The 24,070-nt window shown below is 38.7% G+C and overlaps 1 protein-coding gene across 1 annotated transcript; it reads left to right on the forward strand.

The window, feature by feature from the left end:
* Positions 1-1,063: 1,063 nt before the first annotated feature.
* LOC139738972 (sodium-dependent phosphate transporter 1-A-like) lies at positions 1,064-23,272 on the forward strand. Its single transcript, XM_071649589.1, has 10 exons — positions 1,064-1,163; positions 8,278-8,480; positions 10,289-10,457; positions 11,845-11,985; positions 13,766-13,851; positions 14,616-14,712; positions 16,552-16,671; positions 17,481-17,835; positions 18,354-18,539; positions 23,035-23,272. The coding sequence occupies exons 2-10, from the start codon at positions 8,301-8,303 to the stop codon at positions 23,270-23,272; spliced, it is 1,572 nt and encodes a 523-aa protein (XP_071505690.1). The 5' UTR covers positions 1,064-1,163; positions 8,278-8,300.
* Positions 23,273-24,070: the final 798 nt, after the last annotated feature.

Raw genomic sequence — 24,070 nt, forward strand, 5'->3', positions numbered from 1 at the left:
TAACATATTTTTGTGAGCAATTTTAGTTCTCCAGGGGATGAAAACACCATTTGAATGTTTTTTTGTTGTATGCTGGGGATATATTGAGGCAGGAGGGCTCGAATCTACAACAGAGTGGTCATGATGGAGACCACTATAGGACCTAATCTTGGTGAAATAACTTGCCTCCTTGCCTGGTGTATGGTGAAAACATGTGAGAGTTCAGTGAGAGCTCACATGTCCTGTATCACTGTATCCCTGATAAGATATTCACCATGGCGCTTTTTTTGTCTGTCTCTCTGTTTTTGTTCTATTCTTATTTGAAAGCTGAATGGGTATTTTTATGATGGTTGTTGCTGTTGTGGTTGGTATTTTCTGTGCTAGCTTGGTATTGAAATTATTGTTATCATCAGACATTATTAGGGCCTGTGTTCCACTACTCAGCTGTTCATGTTTCCTTCATATTCTTACAATCAGTATATTATTATTGGTGCTGCTAATCATTATTATTAAATGTTTTTAAGTCTGTGTTAATTTGTTTCCATTTCATGTAAAAGTTATTTCACCATAATAGCATGCAAAGTACATTTGTTCCCAAGAAATATTATAGTACATGGACATGTAAATGCACATAAGTTATAACACCTTGAATACTAGCTGCAAAATTCAAAATGTGACCATGCAACCAGTTCACTGCACATCACAATGCACCAGTGTTGTTTGCAGGCACAGCAATGGGTAATGCACCAGTAATGCACCAGTATACACCACCCACCAGTACCACGTTGAGTAATCCAGGTTCTGGCCAGGGAGGGGTGAGACCCACCAGCCTGTTGACAAGGATTGCGCATGTGCACTGTGCGGCCAAGCGGCAGTAATCTAGTTAGTGGAGTGGTCTCTTAGTTTGGGGAGTGCGGCTCCGAGGATGGTTCGAAAGGCACTAATCCAGTGCCCACTCCTTTTCCTCTCACCTCCCTGCTCTAACGTAACAAGGCTGTCTCGCTGCGCTGCTGGTGAATGGATCACGGATTTCACGTCTCAGTAGCAGGCAAGGCTAGCCGAGAGGATCTGAAGCTGTGTGGGCCCGGGGTGGCGTCGCGTGGCGGTCGACCGTGGTCGGTCTGGTCGGAGGTCTCCATGCCATAAAGTCACTGAGGTCCTGGTTCAGCTCGAATCCAGTCTGGGTATGTATGCCCATAACTCCATTCTTGTTTAGACTAAAGCTGCTAACGAACGGGAAATAAAGAAAAATGTAATACAGGATCTTTAAAAAAAAAAAAAAATTAAATCATAACTTCTAGAATAGATCTAGATTAGTCTAGGGCCTACAACTTACAAGTAAACAAGTATGGTTGGGTGTTCATAATACTTCTTGTTAATGAAATACAAGTGAGGTACCGTCATGGCGGAGGCCCTAACTGTAGTGTTAGGCTGCGTTCACATAGATTTAGAAGTATTCGGTATTCGGTATTCGGGCACCGAATACACCATCACCCGCACCGTCAACTCACCATCTCATGCAGTGAGGATTTCTTCCTCCTACATCCCAGCAAATCTTATTAACAACAATATCTAAACTGCATCAAAATGTCAGTCTAGCGTTACATGCTTATTTTTGCTATAGACCAAAAGTGTCATTATTTCATAAACGAGAGACGGTATACGCTGTGAGAAAATTGAACAAGCTCGATTCCCACTTTGCTATACTTTTCGCAGCTATTCGGTACTTTCGAATAGTGCCCTCCTATGTGAACCGGTGTGAGGAAATCCTATCGTTCGATTCAAGCTATTCGCGTGCCCTCGAAAAACGAGCCCGAATACCTGAATAGTATACTTCTATGTGAACGCAGCCTTACAGACACTTGACAGCCCAGTTGCTGTTCGTACAATAGGTACGTACACGTAGCGACAGCTGTATTCGCACAGTGTACTTTAAAGTGAAAGTTCTGGTAAGGGCTTGAGAACCCGTCTGGCACCATTTCATATTTGCTTGCAATACGAAAGAGTCTACAAAGAAACTTACCTGGCTGACGTGGTTTGCCGGAATGATTAGTCGTTTTGGAGTATTTTGAGAAAAATAATAAAGTAGGTAGACCGACTTTTATTCCAAAAGGCTCCAGACTAACTCGGTCTCGGGGAAAACTCGACCCTATTTCAGACAATTTACACACAGTTCGTGATCGCCATGTTCATCAGAACGCTATAATAGGGAGCTTTAGATTTTAGACGCGCAGACGTTCAAAGGAAAAAAACATGATCTGAGCGTGTGCAGTAGCGCGCGTAAAGTCAATCTATTTTTAGTATTTTTAGCTTGCGTCGCCTGAGTTTTTCACTATGCGTACTGGGCTATTTTCACGTCCGCACAGTTTACGACGTAGAGAGCTTCTTCATGCACTGATCATATGGGGGCGCGATTTTATTTTTTATACCTTGCCTCCCAGCGTAATCTAAAGCTACTTTTCCACACGACGCAGAGAGAGGAGAACGTCCAGCGCAAGCGTCGGCTCAAACGTCCGCGCGTCAAAATCTAAAGCTCCCTATTACTACGTGTACCAAACGAGGCCTTACTGAGCAGACAGGAATGTGCGCGCTAATCCTGTACAAAACAAATGGACAGCACGCGGTCCTCAAGCCTACTAGTATACGCACATCATCTCAGTTGCTGAGACGCGCGGTCTTTGAAGTTTTTGTTGTTGTTTATCAAGCGTCTTTGATTGTTTTTAGAGGTGCTTGACTCCCAGGCACACACTAATTTTGCATGCGCGCCAAAGAGATTTTTGATGCGCGCGTTGTAACAACTCAGACCATTACTGCGAGTAGCCAGAACGCTACAATGTAGTTTAAATTATACAGGCCGCTCCATATGCATAGTACAACACTGTACAATCCAGAGGGACAACCAATACAGCTGTACAACTCATCCCGCCGTCAAGCAAAGCGAGGCCGAGTTATCCCCGAGTCCAAGTCTAGCCTGACCCCGTTCGGGTAAGTTCTGAGACTGAACGTTTTTGGTTGATATTTCCCATTTTCGTCGTTCCCGGTACCCATCGAATATCTTGTTATTACAGTGTTATTCCACACATTTCCTAGGCATACGTTCACATTTTGGAGCAAAATTTGACAACTTTTGCAGGCGTACCAGAACTTTGTTTGGGCTTTAAGCGTCTGGTCGGGCTACAGACACTGCTGCAGTGCTGGGGTGGAAGGATTTTTTTGGGCTCATTTTGCAATACTGAATAGGCCTAAATTAGAATCTCTTCAAGTCAAACAGTTAGTAAACACAGTGATGTGGTATAAACTTTGATAGATTTTTCGAGACTTGGGGTGGTATTCTGAAAATCTTCCTAAGTTAATAAAACAAGCAAAATACAAGGATACATCATACAAGCTGATAGAGGCCCTAGAGGCTTTCCCAGGTGCACTTCCGGGAGAACATTGCTGGGTTGGGGAAAAAACAACAACAATCAAAATCACTATGGGCACATGTATGGCCCTTGGGCCTATCCAACCAACTTTGATAAGGAAGCACATCAGGGAATAGTTGAAACGGACACACGTACATACACAAAAAAACAACAACAACAACACACACACACAACAACAGCAACAACAACAACAACAACAAACCCTTTTTAAATGCAATGCTCGACAAATAATTAAAAATTGAGCAGTTACACTTACAGCAACCCCAACACGTACTACTGCAACAGCGCCCTGGGGTTACATATGGTATGATAGCTGCTGATGGCAAACTTGAGCATTGGTGTCCTGATAAGGAGGTGTTTAGACTTTAGAGAAGGGGTGGTGATATTTTCTTCATAATTTGTACTAGAAACAACACAGTACCGGTAACAACTGTATGCCTATAGATATTCTTCTTCTTCTTCTGTTAAGTGCAGCTTCATGCCTGAAGATTACGCACTGTAGTGTGTGAGAGTGTGCAGCTGTATGTGTGCTCCACCAGTCAAATTCCACAAGTAGTGTACAGTATTTACAAAATATATACATGGAGTGCAAGTAAAAATCCATAATTTCATACATGAGCTGCAGTTACGTCTCCCTCACGAAGGACTTGAATGCCTCGAGGGAGGGTGAGTCAGCTGGGTCTGCTGGTAGGTGGTTGCAGTCTCTGGCAGTTCTGGGGAAGAAGGATGAGCTATAGATCTTCAGTATCATAGACTTTTTGTGTGGCTTTTGCCTTTGATGTTCCATGCTCCAAGCTGCTCTTCCAATGCTCATGTCCATTAATGGGGTTTGGATATATAAGCATGAGGTTCTTGATTTTCATAATTTAAAGCAATATTGTAAAATTATAAAGCAATTCAAAGGGTATTTCCAAGTACAGTGTAAATATATGTTCAAATCCTGTATAAAGTGTATGGTACTTGATGAGAGTATTTTGCAGAACAAATCTTTCCACAACCGGTATTTGTTCAGATCGTGATCCAGACTTCTCGTTAAGAAGGCCTACCCCATGCATGCTGCCATGACTGAAAATAAGAACAAGATAAGAATATTTGCAGAAATAGTAAAGATACCTCACAAAAAATTTATTTCATTTGTTTTGTGCACATTTATGCATAAATTGGTTTGCCAGGTTTAGCATTCTAAAAAATGTTAAATCTTCCAAAGATCCAGAGTATAAATTCAGATTTTGTGAGGGATACAGTGTGAGATTTTGCTGTTACTTGGAATTTGTGATTAAAGGTGTTCACGAACAGTACAGGAAACTGGAGAGTGCAGCTATTGTTGCTAGTGTTTAATTGGGCTCCTCTTTGTTTGGATTTCATTTTGATGGGCAATTGAGCTGGGACTATAAAAGCATGGTAGATAACAATGAAGGTGGTATAAATTAGCTCTTTGTTCTTTGTGCCTTCTCTGTATCCACAACCAAGGAATTTAATAGCAGTATAAAGTGTTTTGTTAGGGAATTAAGTTGGCCACCTTGAATGAGCTTGTTGGAAATTGTTAGAGACAACAGATTTAGGGTTCCTTTGTAGTTGTGGTTAGTTGTAGAGGTTTAATTTTGGTTGTGGGAGGAAGAGTTGAATTTTAGATCTCGCTGAGTACAGACCTACAGTATGTAAGGGAAGACAATTTTGTGAAAATGATGATGAGCTACTGCTCATCATCAGTCAGTCTGAGAATAAAGTGACAGAGTTGTGTCGTCTCAGAAGTTTGAAATATCTTGTGACACTTTGATAGATCTGGTGGATATGTAACTTTGGTTACAGAAATAAAGCCACTGAGGTCAGAATGGAACTATACACCAATAGTTGAAATCTCCCTGTGTCTGAGTATACAGTATGTGTGGCAATGATGGTGATGACAGTCCCAAAAAATGAAACTGTGAGAAAAAGCCCACAGGAGTGCATATGGGTGATGTGCTTCCCTGCTTTATATACAATACAGTGTAAAAGAGCTGTCTTTTGCTTTAATAGCAATCTTCGATAAGACCAATTTCTTCCTGGCACAGAGCATCCGAGGATACAAAGGAACAATTCTTATTTCTTCTCCTCTAACACCTCCCTGTTTACCGAGATCAAAGTTGTGTACTAGAAGAAACTGATTTCAACATACAGGTAGTGGTCTACTGCTACATTGTGAATTGTATGTACCGGTGTTTGTCATGTCAATATATGACTTTGATACCTAAAGTTCATTTGATAATACATTTGGGCAACATTTCACATCCAGATGTACAACATGGATGTGGCATTATTTGCCCAATCTTTGCTGGCTGAGTGTGGGATTCAAGCCTTGGTTCCTTACGTGGATCAACGGATGGTTTTTATCAGTATATTACAAATAGTATTGATACAGTTTGTATACAGACCAAGGCATTTTGACCGCTATTTGCCTTTTGGTGTTATGTAATCAAATCACTAGATTCTTCATGGAAATATATGCATTTATATTTTTAAACATTTTTAAAATAATTTTTTCCCCTTAGCCTTATTAAGACCTACAGGTCTCTTAAAAAGGTCTTCCAGATCATCATGGGCACTTTACCATTCATTGCTATCACTACCTGCAACTTACTCCATAACAGCATCACTTGTTTTAGTAATAAACAATGTGAATATTTTTGACAAATTTTTGATGTCACAACAGGATTTAAGTACATTTGTTTTTGAGGTAGGGCTTTACAGGATGCAGAAAAAAATAATTAAAAAAAATGTTTTAAAATATTATTTTCATGAAGTACCGGTAGTTAGTGATTTGTCTATAGATGTGTAGACCAAAAGGCATCACAAGAGTTCAATATAAATCCTACATTTGGATTGTAGGGAACTTTTAAGAATTTGCAGATTTATATCAGATTTTAATCATGAAATTATATAAAGTACAGTCAAACCTGTCTATAGCGGCCACCCAAGGGAAACAACAAAAGTGGCCGCTATAAGACAGGTGGGCACTTTAGACAGGCTGATGGCCATTTGAATGTCAATACTTGCATTTTATAATAGCAGACTACACTTATTAAAAAAAAACAACCACAAACAAACCAGCAAATAAGTTTGTATACAAAAAAGTGCAGCTACTATGGGGATTCATACCGATTTGCATGAACGGAGCTCACGAGTGGTGAGTTTGATAGAGATTGATGATGTGTGAAGCGATTATGTTAACAACAAACAATACCCAGACAGGTACCGTATTGTCCTTATTTAAAGGGACTTTGAGACGGCATTTTGGTAAAATTCTAAGATGTTATTAGGAGTTGTCTTTGCCTTTTTAGCATCTATTCAGGGTGGCATTACTGAAGCATAGATCTAATCTAGTCAAGTTAAAGGTAAAGACGGCTTTTTGTGGCAGAGAGCTGCATTAATTTTGTCAATCGTGTCTGTGTGATTTTGACTTGACTAAGCTAGGACTTGGTAGAATTCATGCGATGAACATGAAAGACATCTTATTTATGGCTGATTTTAAAATGGTTCAGCCAAATTTTTGTGGCTGCTATACATGGGTAGATATTCACCACAGGATACAAATTGAGTGGCCGCTTGCCGTGTTAGGCAGGTGGCGGCTCTATAAAGGTTCCACAATACTGCAATTTCGTGCAGAAGATTTGTAAGTGGCCACTAAAAGCAGGTGACGGCAATAGAGAGGTGGCTGCTAGGACCGGTTTGACTGTATGATATCAGAGCTCGACACTTCACTTTTTTCTGTGCTGGTTCGTTAGGGCCAGACCACTAAAATCTTAGAATCTGATATTGGTGGCCCCAAAAAGTAACGTAGTGGCCCAAAGCAAATGCGACATAATATTAACAATGTCATCAACAAAGAATATGAAGTGCCCAATTAGGCAACACAGTATTTTATACTAAATTTTTTTGCACCAAAACTGTTTACAGCAATGGTAATTAGAACTTTAATAAAACAGGGCTGTAAAAATTCATCACATGAATTCTTTTCAACAGATATCTAAGATTAAGCCCAAAAGCTCTCACAGGCTATTCCTTTGGTATAGACTTTGTGGTACAGTAGACACCTGTTATGATCAAGTCCTCGGGACTGGCAGTTTTCTTTCATTATATCGAAATTTCATTTTAACTGAACAAATAAACAGTACAAAACATAGAGTGGATATTATTGCAGTTGTAATTTTTACTTCATTGTAACCGGAATTTCCTTATAACCGTGTTCGTTATAACGGGAGTGTCCTGTAAAATGGGAAATGTACACTGATGAGGATGGTTTGATTTTGCTACAACATGCATTTCCCATAGACACTTGGCCGAGTATACTCGGGACACGTCCTCAACAGGTCAAACTCAAGTGACCCCTGCTATAGCCTATAACAAAGTCCTCAGGACCAGCAGTTTTCTTTTGTTCTATTGAAATGTATAGCCGAACAGTATTAAAAGTATAATAAAGATACACTGTGTATACAACATATGATAATTTTGGGACCTAAATTTTTGCTTTGTTTTATATAGAGAATTTTGTTGTGATGGGAGTGCGCTGCACTGCTTCAGTTTGATCAGTGAGAGGTGTAATGGTGTACCATATCCTATTCTAGACATTCCCTGGCCTCTTTATGTGGTCATATCTGTGTTTCTCCTTAATGACTCTTTTGTAATTAACCCTCTTCCAATAACCTCCTCACAATATTCTCGCGCGACTGATAAAATGAAAAGAAAAAAAAAGAAGAAAAGTCTGTGTTGGTCTTAAACTGTGCTCAATAACCAGACACTTGTCTTCCCTATCATTTGTCCAGTCTCTCTGTGTTCTGATATGTTGAATGTTGTGTCTTTATGTCTGTTGATATTTCTAATCTCCCTCAAATATCAGGAGTTGCCAAGACTCTTCTCAACATGGAAACGGTATCTTCTGTGGCAACATCACTGTTGCCCCTGACAACAGCTGGAAACCTGCTTCCCATGTCAGATGTCTTGTGGATGGTCATCGTCGGTTTTATCATCTCATTTGTATTGTCTATTGCCCTTGGTGCTAATGATGTGGCCAACTCCTTTGGGACATCAGTTGGAGCAAAGGTCAGTGAGTTTTACCCTGCGTTCACATTAGGCGTGTCTTCATCAGCCCGAAGTTCAAACTAGCGGGACATTTTGCGGTCTAAGGAAATAGGCCGATACAGCGAATGTGCGTCTTCATCAGCTCGAACAGCCTGCTTCGGGAAATTAGTCCGAAAATTGACGCACGCGCACTTTATTGCAATATTATTCTGCCTGGCTCGCGGTTCGAAAGTGGACTTCCCCGCTCAAAATCTCCCATATCACCGTATGTACGATTCTACAACCAGGGAGGTGAGCAGTACAGCAAATTCTCTCCAAAGGGATATTAATAACGCTACTCTTTCTTCTGTCCAGTGAGGCATCTTATATGAAATTAACGAATTGCAATGTTTAAACAAATCCAAAATGCACACAATCTGCAAGAATCTTCAGCTAAGGTAGAGTGGACCAGAAGAAGAAGTTTACAAAAAAACAGCTAGCATGCACGGCATTGAGTTTTAATAGGGAGGTGAGAGAAATCACCTCCCTGGTTTTAAAGATGACAACAACAGTAGGCCTATAGTGCACACATGTGATCCTTGAATGCACCGTGCGTGTAATGTACTATACACAATCACTAGCTGCTTGTACATGCGCTTTCCATTGCCAGCTGGCTAACCAGAAGCGTGGAGGGATCGAGAAAATTTCGGGCTGATGGAGACGCACCCAAGATAGCGCGCTATTTCACGAATTAGCGCTCTAGTTGACGAACTAGACCAAGATTTTGGGGGAAATTTTCCCGATCAAATAGCGCGCTATCTGCGTCTTCACTACACAGATAGCGCGCTATTTTGACATCGGACTAGTTTGGTAACCGCAAGATAGCGCGCTACTTTGAAACTTCGGGCTGATGAAGACACGCCTATTGGTTCCCGCGATGGGGGGGAGTCCCACACTGTGGGACTTTCTCCTCAAAAACCATAATGTGAAAGCTTGCTGGGACTTGTCCCCTCGAAGCAAGTTGGGTATGGGAACAAGATTTGGAGGGGAGAATGACCTTGGGGCAAAATTGATAGCGTCCAGCTGTGGTCATCAAATGTGTGCATGCGTGATGCCTGGTTTCGAGTGGCAGACCTTGCCCCAAGCCCCAATTGCCCCCACAGCTTGGGGACAGATGAGATAGCAGTGTGGACGGTCAGTCGTAAAAAAGATAAGATCTCTTGTGGCTGTCCCTGTGTTGCAGGGACCAATGTGAACAGGGACCAATGTGAACAGGGACCAATGTGAACGCGGGGTTAGAGACATTTGGAACACATACTAGTCCCCATTCCCTGTAGATATTACTCAAAATTCTAAGGTCGGGTGCTGGTGATTTGGGTGCTCAACTGAATATGCACTCATACCACTGTGGTCTTTTATGCATAAATTGTCATGTGTAACTCACATTAACTATCCCTTTAAATCTGTGAAGTAGCTGGGGTGTGCTTTATAAGTGATGTGCTCAATGTTTTCATGCAGTTTTTATAACGTCACTGAGTGTCTGCAATCACATTGTGTGACACATACTGTCTTGTCATATTACTATTTTGTGAAGAAAAAATATTGGAAATGTAAGTCAATTACAAAGTGTTTATTTCAAGTTGCATTCATGGGGCAAATCTCTTTTACATACTTTAATCTTCATAATCTTTTGTTCAATCTTATCAAATTCTGATATACAGTGTATACAGCTGTATGAAACATTTCATTTAGTATTTACCACAACTGCATTGTTACTGATACTGACCATATTTTGAATATGTGGCCATAATCTGCCTTCTTTCTTTTTTTTTGTATCCTGTTTTTGAAAGGTATTGACACTCCACCAAGCTCTGTTCCTGGCAACCATTTTTGAATCCCTTGGTGCTGTGTTGCTAGGGTCAAAGGTTGCCCAGACAATCCAAAAAGGAATCTTTAATCCAGACATGTATGTTGGGATGGAAGAGACCCTCCTAGCCGGGGAGATAGCAGCTTTATCAGGTGGGCTACGAGTCATGTAATGGATGGATTTAAGTACATATGTACTGTATTTTGATTTCCAGACCCTCTATCATAAAACATTCCCCCCTTGTTTCAGTATGCAATCATCACTATTCTGTGTATGCTATATATTTTGTGAATGATGATTGATTTTTGATTGACAACTACAGTAATGGAATGAAAAATACTTATGAACTAGTAATATCCCTTTTTTTTTAAAGGAGAAAAGTTATTAATTTCCACACTGGCAACAGTGTTTTCCAGTGTATTTGTGCAATAGGAAGCAATATCTATGTGAGTAATTTATTTTACAAACATCAGTCAACTTGCAAAATGTGCAAAAATGATAAAACCTCAAAGTGTATTGCATATGCCAGGTATTCAATATAAGGATATTCTTCAGAAGAGATTATACTCCATTCAGTGTAAGCATACATGTACAGTTCGACCTCGATTATCCGGCCATGTCGGGACTGGCGCTCATCCGCATAAGCAAATTGACCGGATATGGGAGACACAATGTTAGCTGCTGTCCAAGCTGCCATCCCAGTGCACTGGCAGTTAGGCAGGTAGCGTACCCCGCAACGGTGGTGTAATCTATGCTAGCCTGCGCAAAATTTATAGATCATGACTGCTTACTTTTGCGATGATAATGTAGTGTGAATTTATGTTAGTTCTGTCGGGAATATTGTAGGTAAATCGTGTGAGTTTTGTAGAAATTTTAATTGAGTTTAAAGTCACTGTTTTTTCTCAATTTTTGGATGAAAAAAAAAAGTCCTTCTCTGCGTGAATGCGCCCAGATAATAGAGATTTTCGGATAAAAGGAGGCCGGATAATTGAGGTCGAATTGTATGTAGATTTTTTTTTTTCTGCTTCATATGATTATTTCCAGAACTGGGAACTCTTTATTGAAAAAAAAAAAATGTTTGATTAAAAACTGGCACTTATTCAAAAGGAAGGCCAGTGTAGATATGTGGTAAAACAAGCTTTACTAATGTGTCTTTGAGTACACACATTTCAGATTGATGGTCATAATATACACTGAGTAAACAAAGCATGGTATCTGTATGAATACACACATCTGGATCAATGGATAGCTGGAGGCTTACTCTTCTCTTTTAGACCCCTCATCAGATGGACCAGTGAGGACTTTCCATAATTTTTCCAAATCAGCCTTCAATTATATGTTTCATTTTAATTTCAGTCCTTTTATCAACGTTGCTGTTGGCTTCCGGGCTACTTCTGACTTTACTTTTTAGATCCTAAACAGAGTCAAAGCAATGAAATCTTTGGTTGCATAGAAAGTCTTTTTCATTCAGAATATAAATGACTTGTTAAAAACAGGCCAATTAATACAAATATTGTCTCACTCTGCATCCCATGACAGCATGCGCAGTGTGGCTGTTTATAGCCACAGCTCTGAAGATGCCTGTCTCTGCCACCCACAGTATTGTTGGAGCAATGCTGGGATTTCACCTCGTCATCTTCCAGTTTGAAGGGGTAGAGTGGAAGGAAATAGGTTTGATTGGTAAGTGATTTACACAGCATGTGATGATAATGAGGATAGTTCTGTGCATTTTACTGTTTACCTGTTTCAGTGTCATGAGACTGGACCCCGTGACATTACCTATATTAGTTGGTTTTCTATTGGCTGCTTTCCCATTTCCTCTCTCTCTCTCTCTCTCTTCTGCCCATTTTCATAGTCAATACTTTGAAATGATGAGACTATCATGACTTGACATTGACCAATCTATTTTTAATTCAAAATAGGTCAATGGCAATACTGTGCCAAAGATGTGTGTGCTGTGTATACAATGTCTGTCACATGGGAGTGAGCTCATTGTCATGAGTTTCCTGCTAGGCATCAAACTACAACAATAATAGAAACAACATGAATTTCAATATCTGATAGAAACACATGTGTGAAGCAATGGTTACATGAAGTATCAGTCATAGCACAATACATTTTGATTACAGGCATATCAGTACTGCAGATAATTAGTAGTATTTCCCTAACAAAATCTAATGCTCATTTTATGACTGAAATGTAAAAGACATTAATTCATTCATACATAAAGAGGTATGCGCCACTTTGTCTTGTTTTACAAATAGGCTATGAAACTTTAGACTGAAGTTGAATATATTGGTAGAAATGAGAATTGTAATTCAATTAAGTTCAAGACTTTGACTTTTAAAAGAACACAAATTAATATGGTATGAGAGTGAGATGACAGTACTGTGAAATGAATTGGCAATTATTATTCTTTTAACCTATTGAGGACGGGCTGATTTTGTTACAGCATAGACACCTGCCCGAGTACCTGGTATACTCATGACTCTTCCTCAACAGGTTAAAGCAATTTTGATTGCCATAATAATGAAAGGTACAAATTTATATATACAAATTGTATATTCAGTGAGAAATTGAGGGATCCACCATCAAAGAACTGAATTTGTAATCTGCAGGTGTCTCAAATGTCAACACAACCCTTAATGCCAGTTGTGCCACCTGGGCCCCATTTCATAAAGGATGTTAGGATAGCAACTCTTGCTGGAATGGCAACTTCCAGTGGCAGCAGCCAATCAGGGAGCTGGATTCTTGTCGTTACCATGACAATTGCCATTCCAGCAAGAGTCGCTATCATATCAACTTTGTATAAAATGGGGCCCTAGAGTTCAAAACTGTCTTGTGGACGTCAAACTTTGACCATGTCATAATTTCTTGTGATTTCATGGACAAAAGATGCACATAATTCATACGTCCTCTTTTATTGACCAGTATAGAGGTTTGAATATCAGCATGTTCAAAGTCATTTCTTACATACAATGTTCCATTGACTGTAGAAGAAATCATGTGATGTAACAGAAATATGTCTTTAGTATGTCACAATACAGTGTCACATGTATGATGTTGAGTCTATGCTGACAATTTTCTTCTCTAGTCTGTTCACTTTGCCTGTCTTCTGTGACTTATTAGAAGCTGTAAAATCAATACTGCCAAGCAAGAAATTTTCATGAATTGGAGGCGATGGCCTCTTTGGTGGCATGACATTTTGTGAATTGCCTCCAGATGGCATTCAGTGCATATGGCAGAGAAAAGAACTTACCCGGTACGCACATTTTAATTTCCTGAATTTTGGTTGCACCAAGTGCACGAAAGTAAAATGCTCACAAAAATTTCTGGTTGTCCAGTATCCTGTTCACTGTGTTGAAAAGCTAAAGAAGAAATGAAAGATTAAATGTCCCTGTCAAGCTAAAGAAAGTAATCGACTGCATTTGTTCGTTTGTTTGTTTGTTTCTTTCAACAGTTCTCTCCTGGGTGACATCACCGGTTTTGTCTGGTCTTTGTTCTACTGCCATCTACATCATCATGAGATACTTTATTCTTACAAAGGTAGGAAGTGGCAATGTGCATGTAGACTTTATGGTTCTTTATACTGTCCTACATGTATTTATTCTTGTTAGTTTGACTATTTGATTTTGAACAAATGGTCAAATTGAATTAGAGGATAAAGACCATGAACAGTCTATTCATGTAAAGCTGCTGAGTATGCTATTCATCTGGACAAGAACTAATTTTTGAGCACATTTCACTCATATAAGAGTTGTATTGTGTATTATGAATGTGCAGTAAGAGAATGTTTTATCTACAGGTGCTTTCTTTAAATGAATATAATCTGAAATATATTTATGATGACCTTATAAGAATTATGTTCAATATACCCTATGACAGTGCTCTATGCAATATTTTGTGAGTATATTGTGGAATATTTTACAATTATACCACATGGTATGAGACAGTTTAGACCAAATGTGGAATTCCAATTCTAAATATATATGCTTTGAGTTTGCTTGATGGACATGCTTATCAAATCTACTGTTCTGTAGCTCTTTATGTTTCCTGGTTTATAATCTTGATGAAATGTTATGTCTAGTGAATCCATTTATTGATGTCAACATAAAAAAAGGATAAAAAACAAACAAACAAGCAAGCAAACATACAAACGAACGAACGAACAAACAAACAAACAAACAAACAAACAAACAAACAAAACCTGGCACTACCAAAGTCATTCATCGCAAAACAATTTTGGTTATCTTCCAGTGTTACACAAATTTAAAACCCTGAGAAATTTATTCAATGTGGTCTCTTTGCAGACAGAACCACTGGAGCCAGGTCTACGGTCACTCCCAATCTGGTATAGCCTGGTGGTCATTGTCAACTTCTTCTCAATATTCTATGATGGACCTGAAGGTAACAATCCTAGACCTAGAACCACTCTTTGAATTACAAATTACATTTATAGGTCAAATTGATAAGAGTGATTCCATAAATCTGATGAATGTAATGTACACTTATTTTATAGATCTGAAGTCTAATGTCAATAAACTACAGGCAAGTCCCATCCTTGGGACTGTTAGTAGTTTTCTTTTATTATCTAGAAGTATATTACAACAGAACGAATTAAGCATATGAATATACATATAGATAATGATTTTTGTGCCCTTAATTTTGAACCCATTGTAATGAAATTATGTTATGACATTGCTTATAACTGGTAGTGGAAAATTAATGCCCTGTCTTACCTCTTTCCCCATAAAATGATATTAAATACAATATGAATTCTTGTCACCAAATTGTAGTATATACAGCTAGAGCTTTGTCCCCTAGACTCCACTTATAATGCAGGGTATTCAAACTTCTGCCACTACCCTCCTGCCACCAGATTAGTGTCCTGCTGCCATCCTTGTAGTAAAATGGCATTGCCCCTGATCAGAATCCAAGTGGCTATACTGTCATCAAAAAGGTATATCCTGCCACACCAAATTTGTAATACAAGTGCTGCCACTGTTATTGTCAAAAAGCTACAGCCCAACCCCCTCCCCCATTACATACCGGTAATGAGAGGCAGGGGTGCACTACAAATCACAGTTTTTGTTTGTAACTTGAGATAAAATGTAGGCATGTGCTGAGGGATAATACCTGGTAATGAGCATGCAAATAGTAAGCAGGTAGTTGCCTGAAATGACAGTGGTAAAAGGTCGAAGGTCAAATATTTATAGATTCAGCTGAAATTTCTTTATACAACCATGAATTCTACTTGGAATAAGCCGAATGGCAATGTAATTTTTGAAAGGTAAGGGTAAAGATCAACAAATTTAGCTAATATGTTATTTTTTAACTGTAAATTCTGCTAAGTATAAGTTCAGTAGTAGTGTAATTTGTTGGAATGGATAAAGGCAAATGGGATACTTCCTTTGTGCAAATAGAGTTAAAGGTCCTTCAAGGGGGCAATGCCAAGGGCAGTGAGCTTTATCAAAATATGAATGAAGGACCATGTACCACTTCTTGTAGATATAGTGATAGCATGAGTGGCAGAGGCTTTTCAGCCTACTGTGCACTGCAGTGGAATGGCTCATATCGACACTTCTCAACATTTCTTGTCAGTGAATTGCGAACCATCCGACATGATCAATTCTTACATTAGAGTATAAAGCCATTGAGGAAGAGCTGATTTTGCTGTGACACACATTTCCCATAGACACCTTTTTGAGTGTACTTGGGGACTCATCCCCAAGGGGTTAATAGAGCATGCTAAATTTCAACTTAATCTGATAATCCCTTCATTGTTGTTGCACTGGTGGTTTTTATCCTGTTTTTGTCCCATTCATTGCACAGCTAGCACAGCATGGTATTGAAAAGATTAAATGCTTGAAAAGACCCTGTATTTCCGAGCCTCTTTTCTCAGTTCACATGTATCCCGAATGTGTGCATTCTTTCCATTTATTATTAAGATAATGTAGGAGAGTCCATTAGAATTGAGTTATAAATACATCGTTTTAAAGCTTAGAGTCTGCTCTTTCAGAATCTGCCTGTCACGAAAAATCTATGTTTGGCAACTTTTGTGGGGTTTTTGTGATGTAGGGTCACATTAATCTAAGATTATTGCCAGATTATGGCATTGTTTTTTGTTAAATTTAAAAATGCAATTTATGGAAAGTATTTGCTCCCAATGTGGAGGATAGTCACTCTTGAAAATGACATGCTTTCATGCAAAGCAGTAATGTGTGTTGTTGTTTTTTAATGACACAGTGCTTGGTTTCCACCTGATTCCACTGTGGGCAGTGTTTGTGATCAGTTTTGGCTCAGGATTTGTCACTGGTCTGATTGTCTGGTTCTTGGTTGTACCTCATGTCAGAAGGAAAATTACAGGTATACATCTCAATTGATTGCCACTCTATGTGAAGACTTTATCAGTTTGCATCATAGCCCTCAAAGATTGTGAGTAGAATTCAGTAAATTCAGTTAATGAATTAAATCAGCCACTTTGACACTGTCTTCATTCAAAGTGTATGCAATTAATGAGTCAGTGCTAGTCAATTTCCAATTTACCATTGTCATGTACAAAGATGTGTTTGAATGTAAGTTACCTCTGCTCATGCAATAGGAAAGTGGGTTGGATTTACGGTTAGCAAAAGTCAAGTTAATGTTAATATCATGGGAGGGGGTCATTATCAATATGGGTTTGCCCTTTGAGGCATTGAAGTCACAACTAGTGCTAAATCTGAAGGAGTTTAGAAAGTTTATTAGTGTGTAAATAAACCTCTGGCAGATGAGGTAAAGATGCCTTCTTTCTGAAATGTCACAGAACAAAATTACAATTTAGATTGCTAAGCTGTTCACTGAATGAATATCTGTATTGAGACTCAAGCAGTACACAGCTTTTTTTTTGCAGTTTTTGTATTTTTTTATATCACTTTTTCCGACTCTGCTATTCATATCATGTAGAAAGTAAAAAAAACAAACAACAACAACAAAACTTTAATGAAGGGAAACAATTGATTTAATCATTTCATATTCAAGGCATGACAAGATGTTTTTAACACATTTACAATAGCATGTGTGTATGCTGTGGGTAACTTAACTCAGTTTATGATATATGTCATTATCTAATTTTTTTTCTTGTTTGTATCACTAAGAATGATATTTATATTGTGATTTTGTCTCTTTTTAATCTGAAGCAGGTGCACAGGATGCAACGCATGATGAAAATCAGTCCATCATGAAAAAAAATGTTGCCTACTATTCCCATGATGACATGAGCCTATTAAAGGCTAGTCAGGAAATGGCCACAGGGGACAGTGAGGAAGGTGTGAGCAGTGAATGTGATTCTACTGAACTAATCAAAGAAGAGGTGAAGAGCGATGAAGCAAAAGGGAGAGATATGGAAGAAAGACAAACTGAACAGAGCACAGCAAGAGAAAACAAGAACTCTGAGACGGATGATGATCATCCCCATGTCAGAGCACTATGCTCTCCTCTTCAAATTCTCTCAGCTGTTTTTGCTGGCTTTGCTCATGGTGGAAATGATGTAAGGTGAGTATCTTTATATTGAATGATATCAGACTAATCTAACTCAAATAATTTGATAGTGTCAGGTTAATCTGAGGCTGAGTAATATGTCATATCAGGGTAGACCGAGACTGAGTAGAAAGTGATATCGGGGCAATAGTTAAGACTGGGTAGAAAGGGATATCATGCTAGTCTAAGACTGAATAGAAAGACATATCAGAATAGTCTGAAACTGAGTAGAAAGTGATATCAGGTTAGCCTGAAACCGAGTAGAAAATAAGATCACGCTAGTCCAAGACTAAGTAGAAAGTGATATCATGTTAGTCTGAGACCAGGTAGAAAGTGATATTGGGTTGGTCTGGGACTGAGGACAAAGTATTGTGAGGTTAATCCGGTACTAAGTAGAAAGCGTTGTCAATTTTGTCTGAATGTTGAGTTGGTGTTGCTGGGATAGTCTGAGACAAAGTAATGCATGTTGTCAGATTATTTTGAGATCGAGTAGAAAGTGCTGTACACTGATGCATTCTTTTCTTTGCTCACAGTAATGCCATCGGCCCTCTTGTGTCTATCTGGCTGATATTTCAAAGTGGGAATGCAGCTCAAGAAGATCCAATCCCTCTCTGGATTCTGTTTTATGGGGCTACTGGGATCTCAGTGGGTCTCTGGGCCTTGGGTAGACGTGTCATTGAGACAGTTGGAGAAGACATCACGAAGCTGACCCCATCTAGGTAAGATGACTTCAATCAGTGATGTCAAAATGGATAAACTTTAACTTATATTCTCTAGGATTAGAAATTCATTGAAGGATACAATTAGATTCAGCAGTGTGGTGCAGTGTACCTCTGGCACTCACGTAGTATTGTACCTCCGGCACTCGTGCAGTGTTGTGCCTCTTGTCGGCCATTTGGCAGATTTCATTCAAATTCGAGTAGGATTATCATGAGAAAGTCTAGCTCCCGTGGTGTTCCAACTTTCTATCAAACATGCTGCAGTATTGGATTTTCTTCAAAGTTTGCATAGAGGCTTGCTATCCAGTTACAGAACGTGACCACACGTTAATGTTTTAGTGGTGTTGTCCCCATTGTAACAGCTGCTACCAAGTGTGCCCTGCAGTGCTAAGTGTTGTCAGGATGTATTTAACTCTGTGCGTGCCACAATTCTTCGGTCTAAAGGTCTGTGTGTGAAATTTGTGCATATTTGTCACATTGGCACTGAAAGGGTTATGAATAGCAGAAGCCAGATTGCATTTGTGAACTTGTTTCATGTTTGAGATAGTGAGACCCTACCTGCTCCTTGTCAGCATTGTTTATCCCTTGGGTGAAATACCGGTAGTATGTTAAAGATCCCTCAAACCATGTATAGTAAGGAGAAGCAAATATATACCAGGTAGAACTACATGTAGTAATATAGAAGTGAAGAGAGAGAGATAAAAAGAGCATTAGAGTTACTATATTACAGTAGGGTTGTTGCAATGAATGCAATCTAGATGCCACTCAATTTTTACCCGTTCTATCAAAAGCAGCCACAAGTCACTGGCAACACAACCGAGAAAAAACAGAATTAAGTTAAGGTACCGATAAAAGAAAAAAAAATAAATAAAAGTTTGACTTTTGGCTTATTGGAAACTATAGGGTTTTATCTACCACTGAATTAAGTTTCAAGGTGTCAACGCTAACCAGAAAAGTGTGAAATTTCTGACTATTTGTAGGCATTTATTTTTTGGCTTGTCAATTTTTACTGTGCAGCTTGAGTGAGGGCTTTGCATGGCGATTTCATAAGCTCTGCCCCCTAGCAACTGCTCAAAGCTGATTAGCTGGTGATGACTTACTTCACTGAAGTTGTTCATTACCAAAGTGCAAGTAACAAAGCATGATCTATTATAAACTCGAAGCATTATTATTTCTATTGAAGAGACAATTTCAGGGAGCATAGGAGAAACAAACAATAAACAGCTTGTGCCCTGTTGGCTGAACAGACGTAATCTTGTATTCGGTTGTGGTCCTTACTGTTGATTGACAGTTGCGCCCCCTTACTTGACCAATAATTCTGAATGGTGCAGCTTTTGAGATTTTCACATACAACATGTACACAGCCTCTGTTGTACCCCATTGTACCAGTGCACTGGAGATTGAGTCACATACTCGCAAGCAAAATAACATGTGCTGTAAACCGCTTGAGAAGCCCCTTTTTTCTAGTGCTAATTAAGACAGATATGTCAGGGAAAACTCTATTTGCCAACTGTTTTTAGTTATAGTGCCCTCAGTGTCATGACTTCTATACAAAGGGGAATTTTTAATGTCCCCTTTTGTGCTCAAATTAGTGCCTTGTTACTGCATAGATTCCTTCAGATTTGCGTAGAGTTGAACGAACCATGGGTGCGAAATAAGGAACACCTCTAGGTTGTGATTGTGTTGCTTTCATTGATCCCTCGTTTACTCAGCAAACCAATCAGCACCCAGTTGGTGAATGGAATGCTATAGAAGTCACTGAGGCCAATGACAATCCTCTTTGCAGAAATGCCAACTGTTACTCTTTTACAGTTTGTACTCTTCTTTTTTTTTTGGTCAAAAATTCTGCAGGTTTCATAGAAAAAAATGGTTTTTCTTAATTGTATTAGATACATATTGTATGTGTTTTGCAGGAAAGGTAAAAATACTGCCTCCTCCCCCCCCCCCCCCCCCACTTCTTTTCTGGAGCTTATTTCATAAGGAGTTGGGATTGATCTTATGCTTGATATTTTTTAGCGTAACTCGTTGAATTGAGCATAAGTCCTGTTTTATAAAGACACTATGCTTGATTTCAAGAGAAATCAATCATAACTTTCAGTAGATTGAGCCTCACTTGCAATCAATTGCAATGCTGTTTATGAAACGCAATTTGCTTTTGATTGCAACTTACGCTCAATCTTCATGAAACAGGTCCCAGCCCTCAGAATATCGCAATGTTGTTTCAAACATTAGTATCCCTGTCTGTGATCTAAGATTGGTATTAATTGGTATGTTCCTGTCCCAAAGAGTTTACATTGATACACAGTTCATTGCGTGCTGGAACACTTCTTGAGCCATTAAACTGTGGTATGTTGTGGCTTGCTTGATGAGTGTCTAATATTATGGTGAGAATGGCATATTTTCAAGTGGTTAAAAAAAGTGTCAATGGTGATGTATTTTTTGTAAGTATGGACCCAAACCTACACTTTAGATGCTGAGTTCACCGGTCTAGTTTCAAATAATATGGCTCATCTACCATCTTCACAATTAATGTACCAATGTGTAGGATTGGTCAGTTGTGGGTAAAACATGGAACCATGTCTCATTGTTATAGTTGGCCTGCCAGGAGCAGTCTACTTTGAGTGTGTGACAGGCTGCAATGCCCAGTCTATAGGGACAGAGCAGTCATCCTGTACAAGCTAAAGGAATAATTATAGAGCCACAATTTGTACATTACTCTTAACACCACCTCCACTCCCTTGAGTTTGCCTAGTGCGGAGGGAATCACGTCACTGTGTTACAACCAAAAACTCTGCAGCTTGTCATTCTCATGCAAACAAGTATCACAAGAGCTAGGCCTAAATAGCTTTTACTCAATTTGGGTTGCACAAACATGAAATATAGAATATTTTACATTAACAACTGTAAAGTGCAATGGCACTCTGTAGTCAAAATTGCTGTGATTTAACAGATTTAAAATCAGACATGCAGAATAGTAGAAGTTTTGTTGATGTTTTACTGATATTCAGAAAGTTAATGGAATGTTGATAAATATTTACATGTACAAAACAGTGGTATGATATATGATCACAAATCTGATAGGCAATGCCATCATTACATTTCATTTATCACCTCTGAACCTCACTACGATATCCTACATTAGAGAAAGATTAGAAGAGCCTAGTGGATTCATTCAATCTGCACAAATCAGGAAGAAATCAACAAAGTCCAGTTTGAAAGCAAAATACGTATTGAATTGATTAAAATGTGTTGCCAATGTGAAAATCAATTATGACTTTAACAGTGAATTTTTGATAACTTTTGGTGGCTATTAGTCAGGTAGATGAAAACTGAAGAGACCCACAATGTTCTCTCAGTCTATTCTCTATCTACTGCAATGGATTAAATGTCACCATTAATATTATTCACTTGTATAGTGGTGAAACAGTGACAGTTCTGTAGAGAGAAAAAAAAGGTCCAATGAGCAGAATAAACAGTTGAAGATATGTGTGCAATTATGCCAATATATGTTTATGAATACCAGCAGAAGTGAATGAGAGAGCATTACCAAGTGATTGAATGTAGGTACGATGTATGCACAGCAGATCATGTGAGTACCAATGCCAATACACATGCTGTTGAAGCCCCATGAACAAAACAACCCACAGTGGCAGCTAAGAAGTTACAAAATCCATGAACAGAAAGAATAATGTGCTACCTGCCCTCATATGGCAGCGTCCTCTTATTACACAAAGTACTGCAAAGCTTAAGGAATTCTATACTTATCGTTACCGTACATACTTTTTCCCCCTCCATGTACTCTTTGTACACTCAGTAAACTCTGCATTATTAGTTTGCATGTTGCTGGTGTATGAATTGTGCACAGTACAAGAAAGAGAGACAATGTAGAAGAAACCAGGAGCGGGTAGGTTGGCCAACCTTGACTTGTTTATTGTGGGTAGAACGTTGTCTCTTTGTTTTGAGTTTTGTGTCATTACATTTGGCATTAAAAGCATATTGACAGATATATTGCCCCATACAAACGCTGAGAACCATCATCATGTTTAGATATATCTTCCAAATGTGTGGAAGAGGTTATCTAAGTGCATTATTTTCTATTGGAGAAGAATTCTCTAAATGGGACTAAGCCGCTAAGGATATTTGTGATATTTGACCATATTAATGTGAGTTCCGTCAAAAATGTATTTTCTGCCGTACTCTACATCGTTATGCTCTATATCAAATGTCATAGAGAAGTAATAGTCTGCCATGTAACGTGGCCACCACTGTGGCATTTCTCTATCATATTACAATGGGAGAAAAGGCTCAGTATAAAGAAGGTTAATACTGTAGTGGAGAGATTCTATAGGCTTGTTCAGCAATTAGTCCTGTATTTGAAAGGGTGTGGTGAGTGAATTAAAAGGAATTTACCAGTAAGTTCTGCCTCACTTAATGGTATCCTGCTACTGTAGCTGATTGTGATGTTATCTGTATTCTCATTTTCCATTTCATACAGTGGATTCTCCATTGAGCTAGGTGCTGCCATGATGGTTCTTTTGGCATCCAATGTGGGAATCCCAATCAGCACGACTCACTGCAAGATAGGCTCAGTTGTGTTTATTGGCTTGGTTAGAGATCGCCAGACAGTCAACTGGTCACTCTGCGGCGGTATTGTCCTAGCTTGGGTGGTCACTTTGCCAGTGACTGCTGGCATTTCTGCTGCTTTTATGGCACTCTTACGGCTGGCAGTGTAAAGTTGTCAAACCTTTTATATTTCCTTGCAAGGCGTGCCTTTGATGGTACACTTTCTTTACTTAAGCATCAGAGCTGCAGCATAAGTGGCCATTGTCTTTCTACAACTATTATTCAACCCTTAAAGGGATGGTATAGTATTGGTTGAGATGAGGATTCAGCTTTTAAGTTTTTGCAAGATGGTTAAAAACCACTTCATGAAATGTAAACCCCCCCCCCCCAAAAAAAAAAAAAAAAAAAATATATATATATATATATATATATATATATATAATTCTTAACAGAGGAATTCAAAGGTTTTTTTTTTTGAATAAAAACTGGTTTTTAAATGGATGTGATATCCAACAACAAAGTAAAACAAAGCGATCCCAATAAGAGGTGGGTCCTACCTTTATTAGGATCACTTTGTTTTAGATATCTCTGCCATTCTAAAACCATTTTTCAGCAAATAAACTTTGAATTCCTCCTAGAATTATCATGCTCTTTCATATTTCATGAGACATTCCTCATTATCTCAAAAAATCATTATCAAAAAAGTAGGAAACCTGAAATGCTATCTCAATGGAAGCTGTACCATCCTTTTAAAATGATGGTTAGTCATTTAACATGGAGTTGTACTTATTCATCAGTTATGGAAGTTGGTGTATATAAAATGTTGTTAAAAAGTATACCAGCTCTTTAGAAGAAAGTAGGGAATATACAAAGTTGTGTACATATTTAATTGAATACAGAGCAGTTTATTTTTGTACTTCTCTTGTTACTTTCTAAGAAAATATCAGCCCAATTTGTACTTCGGCAAT

This window comes from Diadema antillarum, unplaced genomic scaffold, assembly GCF_040938485.1.
Source record: "Diadema antillarum isolate AM-2024a unplaced genomic scaffold, OU_Dant_1.0 seq00000776_RagTag, whole genome shotgun sequence".
NCBI classification, from domain to species: Eukaryota; Metazoa; Echinodermata; class Echinoidea; order Diadematoida; family Diadematidae; genus Diadema; species Diadema antillarum.

What these genes read in the sequence shown, in the direction of transcription:
- LOC139738972 (XM_071649589.1), top strand. Translation starts at nt 8,301, where the DNA reads ATGGAAACGGTATCTTCTGTGGCAACATCACTGTTGCCCCTGACAACA. An exon ending in GGAGATAGCAGCTTTATCAG is followed by an intron (nt 10,458 to 11,844) that starts GTGGGCTACGAG and finishes ATCCCATGACAG; the next exon opens with CATGCGCAGTGTGGCTGTTT. An exon ending in GAAGGAAATAGGTTTGATTG is followed by an intron (nt 11,986 to 13,765) that starts GTAAGTGATTTA and finishes TTCTTTCAACAG; the next exon opens with TTCTCTCCTGGGTGACATCA.